Source organism: Pyxicephalus adspersus, chromosome 5, assembly GCF_032062135.1.
Source record: "Pyxicephalus adspersus chromosome 5, UCB_Pads_2.0, whole genome shotgun sequence".
NCBI lineage: Eukaryota > Metazoa > Chordata > Amphibia > Anura > Pyxicephalidae > Pyxicephalus > Pyxicephalus adspersus.
Window position 1 is genome coordinate 89,608,314 of NC_092862.1, and position 17,744 is coordinate 89,626,057.

A 17,744-nucleotide genomic window follows, 5' to 3' on the forward strand; every position below is an offset into this window, starting at 1 on the left:
AGCGTTTCAATTCCCTCTGTATTTCCATGCAAAAACGCGTTACATTGTTTTTGCATGGAATTTATTTTACATTGTAGGCTTTAATTTGTATTGAATCCAATACAAAATGATTTGAATTTTCCGCCAATCCTCCCGCCCGCACCAACGCATGTACTGACGTCATCAGGAAACCCCGGAGAATGTCTTTGCATTCGTCGGCTGAAGATCGAAGAGTAAGGACTTGTCCTCAAGACCTGGGGGCACCAGCAGGATGCCGGGGGACGCCGACGGAGCAAGCTAAGTGGGGTTCTTTCAAGTTTAAAGCCACCTCTTTTAGCATGTAAAATACACCCCGAGTCACACTTGGGATTACTGCTAGGGGGGTAAAGCTTTAATACCCAGTTAAATTCTGTTCTTCTAGGAAAGCATCCAGCTTTTTCTTAAGGCAATCTATCGTAGTTGCTAAAACTACTTCCTGAGGCACCCTATTCCACATTTTCCACAGACCTTACAGTGAAGAATCCCTTCCTTATCCGGAGAATAAACTTCTTTTCCTCCAGACGCAAAGTGCCCTGTTGCTCTTTGTAATGATCATAAAGTTAATAGTTGGGAAGAGAGTTCTCTATATGGACATTTATACATATATAAAGCATGATTATATCCCCCCTTCTACGTCTCTTAAGGGAGAATAGATTCAGTTCAGCTAATCTCCCCTCAGCTGAGCTCCTCCATTGATTTTATTAGTTTAGTTGTCTTTCTCTGCACTCTCTCCAATTCCACAATATCCTTTTTGTGAACTGGTGCCTAAAACTAGACTGCATACAGATATTGATATGATACGTTTCTTCATTCTATTGTTTAAAAAATGTTTGATTAGCCCATATAAAATCTTTATACCCTTTTGTAGAGAACTGCATATCCATAATACCTGTGGATATATTGCTTGCTCTGTTTGTATTCTGTTTCTTTGCAGCCACCAATTGGGCTATAACCCATGGAGACTACATGTGTAAATGTCCACATTCCTGCAATCATCATGGGGCATGTAGTTTTCCAATAGGCAGGCATGTGACATTGCACCCTTCCTGCTGCCCTCTAGTGTTCAGCCAAAAATACTACCAACAGCCATTACATAATTTGACTGCACAACCAGTTTTTAAAAATAAGAAAGCATGTTTTAATAATATTTATAAATTATGTGTTAATGTGACTTTACCTTTCCTTTGGTTGTGATGCAACACATCCCAGCATACTGCAGAAATAATGTTAGGTCAGGGCTGGCTTATTTTAAATCCCATTTAATTCTTGTTAAGTGCAAAGTAAATAACTTGATGTCCTTAGTTTGGGCTCTAGAGCGTACACTTTCATTTAATATTCACCAATACACTATTTTTGTCTGTGACCATTATTGGAAAGTTTTGCTTTTTGTCCTGTCTCTGTGACAGTTATAAGAAATGAGACCTCTCACAAATACACAGATGACTGTAAGTTTATCCTGCTGTATCTAAATTAGGTTTTGGTAGGGATTGTGTGTGGAAGTTGTTAATAAACCTATGTGAACATGTGTTAACACCATCAGAATTAGGCATTGATACTTATATTTTAAATGCTAAAGCATAATCTAAACCCAAATTCATATATTACAGTATAATAATCTTTAGATATGGTGGCTACATTAGTTCCTCCTGCCATTTGTTTAATCTCCAAATCTGTTGCATCACCAACTTTTTCAAGGCTAGGTTATTAGGTTCAGACTTGGAGAACACGCATTTCCACCGGGCTTCTGGCGGCTGGCACTGTGAGTTAGAGTTAGTGTTCCATAAAAGTCTCTCCTAAAGCAACACCTGTAATAGTGAAATTTGCTAAATGCAGCCCAACAGACTGCCCTGGTGTGAAAAAGCCCCCCAGCTCCCATTTGCATCTTACCTAAAAGTGAGACTACAGGCCTGTATGACTACCCAATAGAATGGTACTGAACTTTTAAAAAGGTGATTTTTTTTTTTTCCCATCTCTCATCTGTAGAACTAAGGCTTTCAAATGGTTACTTGGTTATGTTATGAATAAAGTCAGTTTAAATTAGTTGTATTTCAAGTTGGTCTACCCAACACTTAGGTCTCTAGAGTTAGTGTATCGCTGCCTTTTAATAAAACCTTGGTTAAAAAAAAAAAAAGTTCCAGTATCTGTTTTTGGTTTCGGACCTATTGTTTTAAGATGAGCAAAATATAGCATTCCCTTACCTTGACTCCGAGGTAATAGTTTAATATCTTAACCCTTCTTTATATAGTGTAGCCAGATTTATGAGCTTCCAGTCTCCCCTAATTTTTTGCTTCATAGTGACATGACTTTGGTCTCTATCAAGCCCTACATAATATGTAGGTACTATATAAATACAGGGTAATAATATATTGCTGTACTAATGTATTATTTTTAACTTATTTACCCAGTCATACAATTTAATGCTGTATACAAAGAGTTTCAGTTGTTAGAAGGCAATCTGATAAATAAAGATGGCATAAATGCAGTTTTTTAAACTTGATATTAACTTAATGCATTCTGACAATTTTGTTTTATTCTTGTTTATATTACAAACAGATCCAAAAGATGGCATTCTTGTGCTTCTACCAGAAGAATTACAGTTAAGGCTAGTTCAGCTTTTGTACTTCATCCCATTTTTATCACCCGATTTACTGGTTTCCTTGAGTCATTGTTGTATCTTTGAAAGATTGCCGTCTAATCTTGCATCTAAGCTCATTGGAATATTACACACCAGGTGAGTTATACTAATATCCGGAAAAGTACTCATAGTGCTAATTATCAGAATTCTGGAAACTAAATCTAAAAGATGTTGGCTATGATATGCTTGAGTATATAAGCAATGTTCTCCCCAGCCTCTTTTAGCTGGAAGCACTACCCAGCACTTTTCAGTAATTACCTGGCTTCCTGCATGTGTTTTCAGGGACAAACCCCCTTCGTCAGAGCATAATAATTAGGTGTGAAATAGTTGGGAAAAATTAAGGCTGACAAAGCACCGGGACCTGATGGATTACATCCACTTGTTCTTAAAGACCTAAGCTCAGTTATTTCAAGGCCATGATTTTTAATTTTTAAAGACTTTAATCACTGACATGGTACCAATGGATTGGCGTAGGGCCAATGTGGTTCCTATCCTCAAAAAGGGAGCATGTCATTACCAGGTAACTGCAGACCAGTTAGTTTAACATCCATAGCTGGAAAGGTCCTAGAGAGTTTGGTAAAGTACCACAGGGGAGTTTGTTAGAAAATAATATTACAAGTGATAGTCAGCATGGCTTCAAGAAAGACCACAGTTGTCAAACAAATTTACTCTCTTTTTATGAGGAAGTAAGTAAACATGTAGACAGTGGAATAGCAGTTGATATAGTGTACTTGGACTTTGCTAAAGCATTTGGCACAGTACCCCACAGATAATATGCAAGTTAGGGTCGATAGGTTTGAAGAGCAAACTGTAAATGGATAGAGAACTGGCCTAAAGACTGCATCCAGAGAGTAGTGATTGATGAGCCATACTCTGGATGGCCTAAAGTTTTTAGTGGTGTACCCCAGGGTTCAGTTTTGGCACCTTTACTGTTTAACATCTTTATAAATGATATAGAGTTTGGGATTAAAAGTACCATTTCTGTGTTTGCAGATAACACTAAACTATGTAATGAAATAAGGTCCATACAGCATGTCATGTCAGCAAGCAGACCTGGATGTACTATTTGATTAGGCAAGGTTATGCACTTGTGGGCTAAAAACATGCATGCTTCATACGGTCTAGAGGTAATACAGTTGGGGGGGGGGTCAGAAATGGAAAAGGATCTAGGGATTCTGGTAGATGCTGTTATTATCAAAAGCTAGCAAAATACTTTTTTTGTATCAAAAGAGGAATAGACTGCATAGATGAAGATATAATCCTGGCCCTGTACAAAGCATTGGTCAGACCACATCTGGAATATGCAGTCCAGTTTTGGGCATTAGTTCACAAAAAGGATATTGTGGAATTGGAGAGAGTGCAGAGAAAGGTAACTAAACTAATAAAAGGAATGGAAGAGCTCCGCTATGAGGAGAGATTAGCTGAACTGAATCTATTCTCCCTTGAGAAGAGCCATTTAAGGGGGGATAGGATCACCCTTTATAAATATGTAAATGGTCCATATAAAGAACTCTCTTCCCAGGTATTCACTTTGAGATCATTACAAAAAACAAGAGGGCACTGTTTGCATCTAAAGGAAAAGAAGTTTAGGCTCCAGGTAGGGAAGGGATTCTTCATTTCACAGTGAAAATGTGGAATAGGCTCCTTCAGAAAGCAGTTTCAGCAACTACTATAGATTGCTTTAGGAAAAAGCTGGATGTTTTTCTAGAAGCACAGAACTTAACTGTAAAAACTTTAGTAAGTAAAAATAACAATGACCGTTGATGTTTTTCTAGAAGCACAGAACTTAACTGTAAAAACTTTAGTAAGTAAAAATAACAATGACCGTTGATCCAGGGAACATCCGAATGCCTCATGGATTCGGGAAGGATTTTTTTTCCGTTAGGGCAAAACATACCAGGTGTTTGTTTTTGTTTTTTTTTTTGCCTTCCTCTGGACCAACTATGTACATAGGGTCTTTTTTATCTGCGATTTTTTTTTTTTTTTTTTTTTTTTTTTTTTTTTTTAATATTGGTTGATATCGAGATATAGGAACTCCAATCAATAATATACACAGTACATGGAAATAAGGTTATTAGTAGGTAACCCCTGTAATAATCTAATAATGCTTAGCACACAATACAGTAATTACAAAATGGCAAAGTAATGGAATAATACTATAGACACCCATAAGACTACAATCAGGAATATCTTATAGCTACCTGCTAAGAGGTTAATGGGGTACTTCAGGGGCCTACTTCCTTCAGAAGAGGACACCATACCTGCTTACCTAAGGAGACCCTCAGGAGACAAAGAGAGCAAGCCCAAGCAAGCAAGACAAAAGGAGCTCCCAATCTCTGTTCCCATTTTTATATAGTTAATTCCCATTAGGTATCCTTGAGGCTCTTGGATAGGTTACTGGATGTGATCTGTAGGATGACTATTGGTTGATGCACCCCCCCCAGCTAAGTTGATGATATGGGAAGCTGGAGCTGGAATCTAAGTTTAGGGGTCAACAAGAGGACCAGGTGATGTATGTATGTGTGTGTGTGTGTATATATATATATATATATATATATATATATATATATATATATATATATATATATATATATATATACACACACACATCACCTGGTATCTATATCTATCTCCACATATAAATTTATAAACAATCTTGAGGTGCAACCCCCTTTGAAGCCTTAAACGGATCAGGGACTGTAATGAGTAAAAATGCTTGTCCTCAATACAGTGTATTCAGTGTATAGGAACTACAAATTGTACACAGAAACAAGGTTTTCTATAGTAACATTTTAATACATAGTTGCATCAAGCTGATGAATAGTTAGAAAAAAAAAATTATAAAGCGTGCACTCCTTTTAAAGCTAAACTCCACTCAATCAGCTACACACAAAAAACATGCACAAAACATTTTTCCTGGTAAACGAGTTGTATTTCAAGCCAGCCACTGATGAGTTAACAATACAGTAATGTGGAAACTCTTTGCTGTTAACACTTGAATTCAAATGGTTAGTCCTTGTACGTTACTTGAAAGACAACAAACCATTTATTTATTACAGGTCCCCCTTTGGAAATTGGATGTGTCCAGTCATTGAAAGTACAATGCAAGATGTGGACTATTTCAGCTTTTTGTTCTCAACCCTCATAGGTAATGTGAACTTTTTACAAACTGTGTGGAACCTGTAATGTGAGAAATTTGAACGTTGCAGTTGCTGGCACCCTTCTCAAAATGCTGGGTTGTTTCTGGTGCCAGCAGACTAACCTATCCCAATAATGCCAGAACTTTTGATCTTTACATGTTTTTGGCCTACACCTATATACTAAAAGATTTTTTTTTAGGACATTTTGCTTGTTGTATCCTGTTGGCTTTTATTCTTTGGCCCCTGTCCACAGGCACTTGAGGGATTTTGTGCCTACAAGTCATAATGTATAAATATTTAGGAGAGGTCCTTTACCTTTCCTCCATTCAAACCGCACTTGCTCCCATTTATTAATGCTATCTTGTCCAACAGCTTTGTTTCATACTATTTCCACTTCCAACCATCTAAAATGATATAAAGCAGATGTAAAGAGGTTGCCTCTGTAGAGTCAGAGCTCTGTTTTGACAGAAGCCTTAATATTTGTTCAGTTTACACAGCAACTTCCCCCGTCATTTGTGATATAAGCTGCAAGCAAGGGCTTGACGTACATTTGTAAACTACAACTTTATAATCTCATTACTGAGGCGTAAAATGAAATTCAACTTAAGAGCTTCACTTTACCCCATTTGCTAGTGCACTTTGCTCACGTTTGATGACAGCTTTTAAATGCTGCAAATCATTCCACATACGGAGAATATTTCTGTTTATTTATATGGTGACCTTGTCTAAAGATGTGCAGTTCATACTATATTTCTTGCATCCTGGTCAATACCTGACTTGCCATTCCTTAAAGACATCGTCCTGTATCCCCAGTATAGTCTGTTTTTTCTTCTTTCTTAATGCCTGTATGACTAGAGTATCACAAGGTAAGATAACATCCTATGCCTTGGCTCTATGGTGCAAATGCACTGCAAGTTTGCATATGTGAGATTATGACTTGACATCGGTCAGGGTAGAAAAAGCATGAATGGAAAGTAAATGCTATGACTTTTTAAAGCAGAATTAAACTCTGACGTACATTGGCTAAAAGTCTCGCTCTCACTTTGTTTTTTGTTTTTTTTAATAGGATTTTCTAAAGAAAAGTTGGCATGGATGCAGAATAACAAAATCACTTTTCCACTGAGCAAAACGAGAGTGTCTCGTGTCTGTATATATCTGACTCAGCAGCCATTTTTTGTACATCACTGGACAGTTACTCAGGTAAAACAATCTCCTGTAAAAACTTTTAAAGTTTGGGTTCAGTCAAAGTCTGTTTATATGTTTTGTTACATTTATATGTTTTGTTACATTTGGGAAAGTAATGTATGCTGGGTAGAGGGTTTTTTTTTTTTTTTTTGGGCTTATAGACAGTTGTTACTGGTAAATTAAGGAATGCTGCTAATGTGAAGGGTACTATAAGAGGGCAGGGTTATATATCACATATTATTTTATGTTTGCTTACACAGAATGATTTGGACTTGTGACTTTACCATAATATTTAGCCAAAAAAACAAAAACTCTTTGGTTTTCTCTTTATTTATCCTTGATTACCCCAGGGCAGTGGTGGCGAATCTATGGCTATGTACACATGTGCAATAGTTCTCGTCCGATAATTGTCTCAGGGCCGATATCGGACAAGAATCTGGCATGTGTTCAGCATTCGTGGTCCATCATCCCCACTTGGCTGGCTTACCATTGGCTGTCCCTCTGTCAGCCCATGCTGGCTGCAGAATTTCTCCTCTTCTCTGGAGTCATCAGTTAACCCTTGGAATACCAGGCTGTGGAAAGGAGAGGCAGCTGATGAGTATTGAAGATGATTTGTCTTGATCCAGCATTGAAAGAGTGAAAGTACAGAGGGGGGAGGGTGAGGGGTAGGCAAAAATGACAAGGGGGAGATGGGGGATCTTGTATTGCTCTGTCCTAGTTATGGGAAGTACAGTATGAAAGCTGAAGACACTGAACAGAGCTACACAGCCCAGGGACAGGAGTACCAGTCTGCTATACCCAGTCAGGACTAATTGAACACAAAGCTTGTGGTAGAAGGTAAGTGCCTGCTGAATATAATGGGAACCTTGTTACTGTGTGTTGTTGTCCACAGTGCTTTTAAGAAAAAAGTGCGCTTTGTGCTGCGTTGCTATACAATTGCTATGCATTTAGTAAAATTCCCTGCATTCCTGTAATGTGAGATATAAATTATATGAAGAAATATTTTTGTTGTCTGCACCCAACTAAGAAGATGTTGATCATTTTCTGTGTTGGTGTCAATGTTTTAGTTAATGAAATGAAATAAATGCAGGTGGTAATTCTGCACTGTGGTGATGGCATCTAGCCTGGATGCTTTTAGGAGGGGTTTGGACAAATTTCTGGAGGAAAAGTCCATCACTGGTAACTAGCCCTGATAGGTATATGCTACCTCCTTATTATAGATGTGGCCCACTGTGAGATAAAGGAGCTGGACTGGATGGTCCATTGGCCTGATCCAGCGGTCTCTTCTTATTTTGTTATTAGTTTTTAGTCTTATCGGGTTGGTGCTCATTGTTGGTGTCGGCTTATAGATTGGTTCTGTCATAGAGAGCTATTGCTGTACATTGCATGAATAACATCCACGCTTATTGACATCTGCTGGGTGCGTCCAGTATGAGAAAGGTTACAATAGTAGCAGGTTGCGTTTACCTGACCTCACATGACCAGTGTAATGCTCGGAGTGCTGGGATAGGTTGATATGCAGGGTTCAGCTCTCTATTGCCTGTGTGTGAGCTATGAGAGGACAGGACAGACATGGCACTCATTGTACTGGGATTATGAAGGGGAACTTTGTATTGGCTGCTGCTAATGGGAAAATGAGAGCTTGTATGGATGATCGAGGTCTGCATGCCTTCTGTGTATGGGAAATGTGCGCTACACCTCCACCTCATTTTATTTATGCAAATTCCCAAAGTGGGTCCAACGCATGTACAGCGTAGGTGAATAGAAGGTAGGAAATGCACTCGGATGCCTTTTTCAGAGCAGGCCAATAGCTGGTGGTCAGTGGAACATTGCTCCCTTGCGCTGGTGGTTTGCAAATTCAAAAGGAACCCCAGCTAAGAATTACTGTTGATTCAGGGAATATCTGTTTCTTTAGTGTTAACGAATAGTGTTATTTTTGGTATAGGGATAGATTTGTATTGGGTGCTTAATTTTTTTTTTTTAATTTTGTGTTTTTGTAGACTCCCAACTTGAACACCCAAAAATTAGTACAGCAAAAACAGATAGTGGAAGATCAGTCCAAGAGGCCTGGACAGAGTCAGATGGAGTGATTGAATGCAATGGGAAAGCGTTATGTATTCAATGTAATGATTGTTGTGTGTCACACATCAAGTGTCAGATGGCACTTTGATACCAACCACAAAAGTGTTGTTAAACTTGGTGAAACTGAAAGAAAAGAGTTTCTTGAAGGGAAATTGAAGAAATATAATTCCCAGTATCTTAGTTTTTGCAACTATCTTTCTAATACTAATCTGACAGCTGCCAGTTTTAAAATTTTACTGTGCACAGCAAAACATAGTAAGCCCATCTCTGATGGGTATAATATTAAAATGTTTATGTTGTCTGGGAGTGATTCCCTTTTTCATGATTTCCCAAACAAGTGTAAAATTACTCAATGCATCTCTGAGATGCCACTTAGCAGAAATACTGTTAAAGATGGAGTCCAGCGCATTGCAAGTTATGTTAGTCAGCAGCTCACCACTGACTTAAAAAAGGCAGCCTGTTACTTTGTGTTTGGATTAAAGCACAGATAATCAGGCAAGGCTAGCAGTCATTTTGTGTTCAATACATTTAATACAAAATAGCTGTATTGACTCCAATACAAATCTCTCTCTCTCTCTGTCATCATTACACCCTGTGGATAATCTTCAGTTTTTTTTTTTCTTTTTTTTTTAATAGAGTATAATGAATAGAAAATAATATGGGCAGTAATTAAAGCACCAAATATATATATATATAATCTCTTGGTTGGCTGTTGTGAAATGGAAATGATTCTGCGATCATCCACCACTGTTGTCTTCAGTGGGCATCCAGGTCTTTTGGCGTTGCTGAGTTCACCGAGGCTTTGTTTCTTTCTCATGATGTACCAAACTGTAAATTTTGCCACTCCTAATATTGTAGGAATAATTTCTTGAATAGGTTTTTTCTGTTTTTGCAGCTTAATTATGGCTAGCTTTCACCTCTGGAGAGCTCCTTTGAAGAGCATGTCTGTCCCCCCCCCCCCCCCCCCAAATCTACTCCAGGCCTTTTATCTGCTTGATTGATAATGACATAAAGAAGGAATTGCCCACACCATCCCATGAAATAACCTTTGAGTCAATTACTTTTGATCCCCTGAAATGAAGTAATTGTGTTTAAAAAAAAAAAAAGCTTTAGTTCCTTACATTTTTATGCAATCTTTTTGTTCAACCCACTGAATTAAAGCTGAAAGTCTGCAGTTGAGTTGTTTCATTTAAAATTATTTGTGGTAATGTACAGAACCAAAATTAGAAAAAAGTTGTCTGTGTCCAAATTTTTATAGACCTTAAGCTGGGTACACACCATAAGTTATCGTAGGAAACGAACGACCGATTGGCCGAAAATCTTTAAAAAAAAAAAAAAAGGGACCCTACGACGTTGAGGATTGTCGTTGGAAATGAATGACAGTCATGTCCGATCTGATTGGCTGACGATCGTTCGCTATCTAGCGTCTGTACGGTCGTACAGTGATCGTGCATGATCTGAGCATGCGCGATGAACGAATGTTCTTGACAAATATTTATATATATATATATATATATATATATATATATATATATATATATACACTAATATAGAAGACCTGTCTTATGAATAATAAAGAGGATATTTATATATATATATATATATATATATATATATATATATATATATATACACTAATATAGAAGACCTGTCTTATGAATAATAAAGAGGACCTGTCTTTATTCTTTCTTATTCATATGACAGGTCCTCTCTATTAATAATTCAGTTTTCAGCGTTTCCCATCCCGTTGGCCCCTCCTTGCATGCCACACGTTCTTGGCGATGGCCTTCAATTTATTTTCCAAAAAAAAAAAGCATATTAAGTACACAGATATTGTAAAGATAAGCCGACACATGGATATGAGACATTTTGTTTTGCATGCACAATAAATAAATGCTTTACGAAAAAACAAAAATGAAAAGTTAAATTACACACAATCATATGCAGCCTACCTCTCTAAAATTTTGGTGCATACCTGGGTCAATATCCACCACAGATTCCACTACCTCCTCCTCTATAACCTCTGCATGGGAAACCATAATAAACTCTGCATAAAAATAATAAACAAAATTTTAAATATATTTACAATATATATTATAATTAAAATATATATATATGTTTAAAATAATACTTTTTTAAATTAAATATATAGCAATATCCTACCTTCCACCTCCGGCTGCACCTCTAGCTGCACATTTGGTCGCACCTCCGGCTGCTCCTCTACCTCCCTAGCATGGCATCCTAATGCATAAAAACAATGTAATACAGAAAAAAAATTTTACATAAAAAAAATTGCAATACAAAATAGAAAAATATCAAAATTATAAATACATAAAAAAATACAAATAAATTACAAGTAATTCCAAAAAAAAAATTAAAAAAATATAAAAAAAAGTAATATTTTAAAAACAAAAGAAATTTGTACTTATGTTTTTTGGTCATGCGACGTCTTATCGCATCCAGCTTTACCCTCTCTCGATTTTTCAAATCAGACCACCTTTTACGCAGCTGGTCCTTGGATTGCTGAACACCAAAATGGTTTTCTAACGTGCGCTGCACCTTCTCTAAAATAGCATTTTTTTCTGCCATTCTACGATCTGTACTGAGCCCTCCTACCACCAATCACTCCTCTCCAAGATGTCCACCATGACTTCCATCTCCTCTGTCGTCATTGGTGTAGCACGCGTGGCTTGGCTGGATCTTCTCTGTGACATCTCTCTCACGTGAGCAATAACAGGAAGTGGCTGGATTTGCAAAGTGTTGTGGGAGATCTGCAGTGCAAGGTGGAAGGTCATACATGCGCATGCAGTCGTTCGTGCGAGAACATTCTTGGTAGGTAAGTGATGCTGCTTTGTTCTTATTATTTATTTATTTGTTTGTTATTGTACTATTGCAGTGTGTAGTGGTGTAAAGTTAACTAATGATTACATTTTTTGTTTTGCACAGGTCATGACCTATGACCCATTTAACAATCCAGACTTCATGCGTGAGTTTGAGTTTGAGGTATACAGATCCCAACCCTGTCTGTGGAAGGTGAAGTCTGGGGAGTATTCAAACTGGAACCTCAAGATGAAGGCGTATACCGCTATGGTGGAGCTCTGCAAGACCATAAATCATGCGGCCAACATAAAATATGTTAAGCTGAAGATCCAAAACTTGCGCACCATGTTCAAAAAAAGAACGGTCAGGTGCTGAAACAGAGGATGTTATATGTACCTAAATTATGGTACTTCAACCTCTTGGATGAAGAGGTCGTCAGTGTGCAGCCTGGAAGAAGAGAACAAGGATGCTGGGGAAAGTACACTGAGGCTTGATGGGACTCCTGATATTTTCAAGACTCAAGACCAGGTAAGTTAGTGAAAACTTTTTTTTTTTTATTGTATAATTTATAAAAACACCGCAACGACTAATAATAATATTAAAGCAAGGAAAACATATAGTACTTTTTTTATTGCAGTCCTACAAACATTGTGATGTAAAGACTAAAATGTCATGCTATCCTGCCATTCCACTGCTCCAGTGGTGTTGAAGTACTCCCAGTTTTCTTTAGCCAACACTGAAGCATTCTGAGGTACTGGAACCTGTAGTTCCACTAGACCAGTAAATTGCTTACTGCTTTCGCCCGGTGATGCTGTAGCAAAATCTTGCAGTTATTGCAGCATAGAAAATTATGCTGCATGCAGCAAGCATAGACTACTTTTATCAATTTTGTCTATGCGCAGATTGATAGCAGTATGGAATATTCTGAAGCGATTTGTTAGAATACCGAATGCATCCTCAACCACCCTCCTAGCACGAGATACCCGGTATTTGATACATTTTTTTTTGGTTTGTCCAAATTCTTCTGAGGATAGGGTTTAATAGGTTTTCATGTGATGCAAATGCTTCATCTGCAACAAACGCAAAGTTCATTCCCTCTACAGTTTGGCTTTTTTTTTTAGGAAGGTGTAGTTGCTTGCTTGTTCATCAGCTTCCTGTGAAATGACGTACCATCCAGAACCCCTCTATCAGACATGCGCTTGTTTCTTCCTATGTCAACTAAAACAAATTCGTAATGGGCATTCACTATTGCCATGAGCACGATGCTGAAAAACCCCTTATAGTTATAATAATACCATCCACTGTCTGCCAGTGAGATGATTCTTACATGCTTCCCATCAATTGCTCCTCCACAATTAGGGAAGTTCCAAAACTCTTGAAAGTCGGAAGCAATGAACAGCCATTCCTCTGGTGTATCAGGAAACAAAGGAGAACAGAGGAAGAGTTATAAAGAGTTCAAACCAAAAATAGAGGTCAGAAAAGAAAGCATGAGGACTAGGATAAGAAGGAAGCTTTGCAGAAAGCTATGGCCATAATGAACCCAAAGGATCAATTTGATGGCTGTGCCTTCTACATTGCTTCGAAACTGCAGCAGATGAACCCAGAACCAGCAGGTGCTGTGGAGCCGATTGTGACTGATGTGGTGAAAAAAGGGATGATGAACCAACTAAACTTTAAAATACCATACCTATTCCTTCCCCTATCCATACCCGCAGTCTCACCCTTCTCCTGTACCAAACTTCACTCATCGCCACCAACATGAGCCTCGTCACTGCCCTTCCACAAGTACAGCACATGACTATGGTTTTGGCAATGAAAACCACCATTACACTGATTTATAGTGAAAGTGTGTCACAACTGTTAATTGCTTTTATAATAATAATAATATTGTTAAAATAGTTATATATTGTTTTGTATGGTTATTTATTGTTATTTATAGTGTTTTATTGGCACTTTGTTAAAAGCACTTTGTATCGTTCATGATTGTGGATCGTTCGTTTCTAAACGATAATTATTGGAAGTGTGTACATAGCTTTACTGTAGATTGTGATCAGGAGTTTAAAAACCTAAACTTCTCTGCAATAAGCATTTTTCCCCCATACCCATGCAAGGAACACATTTTTTTTTCTTTCTAAGAGGTCACAATGTCCTTTTATTTAGAGTTGATATGCTCTATTAGTTTAGGTATACACCCAGCAGTTAACTTGAGGGTGACCTAGGCAGGATAATGTTGCCTCTGAGAGGCAGAGAGGTTTCTTGTGTACAAATATTCTAATGAAAGAACACCATGGAATACAGCCTTCCATCAATGTCACAGCCTTGGTTTTCTGTACCGCAAAGAAAAGAGGTTTGATCTGTAGTGATATTTAATTTGATATTTATTGTTTGTTATATATATTCTTCATTATTTAATAGTTCAAGATCTGAGGTTTATTTAAAGATGCAAGTCTTTTCAGTACTGTCAAAGACAAAGGATTTGCAAATGTTCAGAAAATTACATGTTTCATTTTATTTGAATATTGTTTACTTCTGTATCCATATTTATTCTAACAAATATGGGGTAACTTGTATAACTAGAAAGGAAGAAAACTACATTTGTTTTATAACAAAGGTTCCCAACTTTTCTTGGGTCAGAGCCCAATTTTTCAAGAAGTGATTTGATTGCGCCTGCTTTGGGTGAACTATACTATATATCTATAAACAAGGACATTTTTTTTTAATTATTTTATTGGGAGATTTTAACAATATTGGTGTAATTTTGCCGGTCGCCACAATTTTTACTTTATATAGCAGGGTAAATCTTTTTTTTTTTTTTTCAATTAAATGCTTTAAACAAAAAGGCAAAGCCCCTTCTATTTTCTCATTACCGATAGGCGGTTAAAACTAAATTGGAGCGCAGAGCTTCCTGGGATACACGTCACAAATTCCTGGAAGCTTGGGCTCTAAAAACAGGCATGCGTAGAAGGGACTTTTCCTGTTATTGAAAAAAAGAAAAATGGTGATTTCACACATGCGCAGTGAGTTTGTGGCACTTTTTTTTTTTTTTACACAAATACAGCCGTATACGTCACTGATCTGCTCAAATAAAGGTGTCATCTTTTTTATTTTAGGTCCACTTTAATGAGAAAATTGATTCCTGTTAGAATTTTATGTTTGAGACCCAGTATCTGGCAACTGTTATGTTCAGGCGGCTGAAATTAAGATTAGTATCAACTCTCAGGGTCCCCGGTGTACCCTAAAAATGTCACGTTTGTACAACAATCGCTGTGGGAGATATTAAGGTTTATACATTGGGGATAATGACAGCAGCATGGACACAGACGCAGCTCTCATGCTGCTGCTGGTGTACAAGGAGTGGGATTATTTTACAGTACAAGGTAGGTGGGGAGCAGGTGGGAACTGATCTCCAAGTTCTATAGAACACGCCCACTACTGGGGATCTCAGACTGAACTGATGGACAGTGCATTATTGAGCCAGCCCATATGCAAATACTGGGCGGCTCAATGATGCTCTGGCTGTGGCTCAAACTGAAGAGGAAGAGCTGGGCAGCACACAAGGGGGGGGTAGCACCCCTCTTGGGAACCTGTGTTTTAAAAGCTTGCCTGTTGTATAATTTCATAGCCATGTTTAAAAGCATGTAAAAAATGTTAGTTTTCATTTTTTTTCTTACAAGTAAAACTTTGGTTTGCCAGGCTGTATTAAGTAATATATATATTTCCACAGGCAGTATGCAGCAACTTGTCTTCAGTGAAGTCAAGGCGTCAGTGCTTTGACATCTTTCAAAATGCAATTACCCAACATCTGGTAAGTTTTTTTGCTTTTTTTTTTTTTTTTTTTTTTTTTTTTTGAAATATGTAATGTATTTTGTAATTTAGAAATCAAGAAATCTTATAGTAGCTTATAGCATGTGTGTTTGTCATTTCTTACTTTCGCTTTACATAATATACCAGGGTATTTAGGCTTTAAAGTAAAGATAGCAGTGACCGTTGATCCAGGGAACATTCGAATGCCTCATGGAATCGGGAAGGAATTTTTTTCCCCTGTTCAAGCAAATTGTACCAGGGCACTCTTTTGTGCACTCTTTTGTCCTGTGAAGGAAACAATATTCAGCGTCTTTCCTCGTGGTTTAGGTACATGACAACAAGTCTGATAAAAATGTCTAAAAACTCTAGCGATGGTTTATACTGCTGTACCACTGCTAATAATATATAAAGAGATCAAATCAGTTTGCCATAGAGCAGTGGTGGGGAACCTATGGCATGCCCCAGAGGGGGCACTCAGAGGCCTCTCTGTGGGCACATGCTCCCCACCTTGCTGGCCTCCCATTGTGCTACTGTCCCTCTGTCCGCTGTGCTGGCTGTGGAAATTCCCTTCTCCAGAGCCACAAGTTAACCCCCAGAATACCAGGCTGTGGAGAGAATAGGCAGCTGATGTGTATTGAAGCTCATGTGTCTTGATCCAGCATTGAATAAGTGATAATACAGAGCGGGGGAGGGATGGGTAGGCAGACATGACAAGGGCCAGGGGGAACTTGTATTGCTTTGTCCTAGTTATGGGAAGTACAAGTTGAAAGCTGAAGACATTGGACAGAACTATACAGCCCAGAGACAGAAGTACCAGTCTGCTATACCCAGTCAGGGACCCGGTGAACACAATCTTTGTGGTGGAATTTAAGTGTCTGTTGAATGTAATAGTAACCCTATAACTGTGTATTGCTGTCCACAGTGCTTTAAAAAAGTTCTGTGCAATGTGCTGCATTGCTATACAATTGGCATGTGTTTAAGAAAACTCCCACACAACAAAAATAATATTTTTTTTAATATTTTTGTTGTGTGCACCCTACTAGGAAGATGTTGATCATTTTCTGTCTTAGTTACAGTGTCCTAGTCACTGAAATAAATAAAGGTTGTAATTCTGCACTGTGGTGATGGCATCTAGGCTAGATTTTTGGAGGAAAAGTCCATCACAAGTTACTAGTTCTGATGGATATCTGCTACCTCCTTACTATAGATGTGGGCCACTGTGAGATACAAGAGCTGGACTAGATAGGCCATTGGCCTGATCCAGCAGGCTCCTTTTATGTTCTTATCAGGTTATCAGTCTTAGCAGGTTGGTGCTCATTGCTGGTGTCAGATTATGGATTGGTTCTTTCATAGAGAGCGGTTGCTGTACATTTCATAAATGACATCCACACTTATTGACATCTGTTCTGTGCGACCAGTACACAAAAGGTTACAATGTCATTGCAAAGCAGCAGGTTGCATTTACCTGACATCACATGACCTGTGTAATGCTCATGTGCGGGGATAGGTTGGTGTGTACGATCAGCTCTCTATGGTCTGTGTGAGCGCTATTTGAGAAGACAGGACAAACAATGGCACTCATTGTACTGGGATTGTCAGAGTGAATATTGTATTGGCTGCTGTCTTTAGGAACCAACCTGGGCTCCTGCTAATGGGAAAAAGAAAGCTTGTATGGATGATCAAGGTCTGCATGCCTCCTGTCTATGGGAAATGTGCACTACACCTCCAATTAATTTTATTTATGCAAATTCCCAAAGTAGGTCCAACGCATGTACAGCGGAGGTGAATCAAAGGTAGGAAATGCACTCAGATGCCTTTTTTAGAGCAGGCCAAGAGCTGCTGGTCAGAGGAACATTACCCCTTTGAGCTGGCGGTACGCAAATTCAAAAGGAATGCCAGCTGGGAATAGCTGCCAAAGATTCAGAGAATACCCATTTGTTTAGTATTAACTAATAGTGTTACCGTATTTTTTCTTCCCCAAAACTGGGGGGGAAAAGTGGGTGCGTCCTATACGGCGAATGCAAGTTTTAAAAATAATTAAAACCGGTAACATACTTACC

At 38.1% G+C, this 17,744-nt stretch overlaps 1 protein-coding gene across 2 annotated transcripts in view; it reads left to right on the forward strand.

Annotated features, from left to right (window-relative positions):
• Positions 1-17,744, forward strand: part of TEX10 (testis expressed 10) — a 52,645-nt gene that overhangs the window by 21,150 nt on the left and 13,751 nt on the right. The window contains exons 8-11 of one of the 2 annotated variants that reach the window (XM_072412082.1): positions 2,572-2,749; positions 5,713-5,801; positions 6,860-6,993; positions 8,979-9,709. In XM_072412082.1, the coding sequence (XP_072268183.1) occupies positions 2,572-2,749; positions 5,713-5,801; positions 6,860-6,993; positions 8,979-9,068 (491 nt within the window). In that variant the 3' untranslated portion in view covers positions 9,069-9,709. Of the gene's footprint in view, positions 1-2,571; positions 2,750-5,712; positions 5,802-6,859; positions 6,994-8,978; positions 9,710-15,604; positions 15,686-17,744 lie in introns of those variants that run through there. The other variant, XM_072412081.1, reaches the window with a different exon arrangement.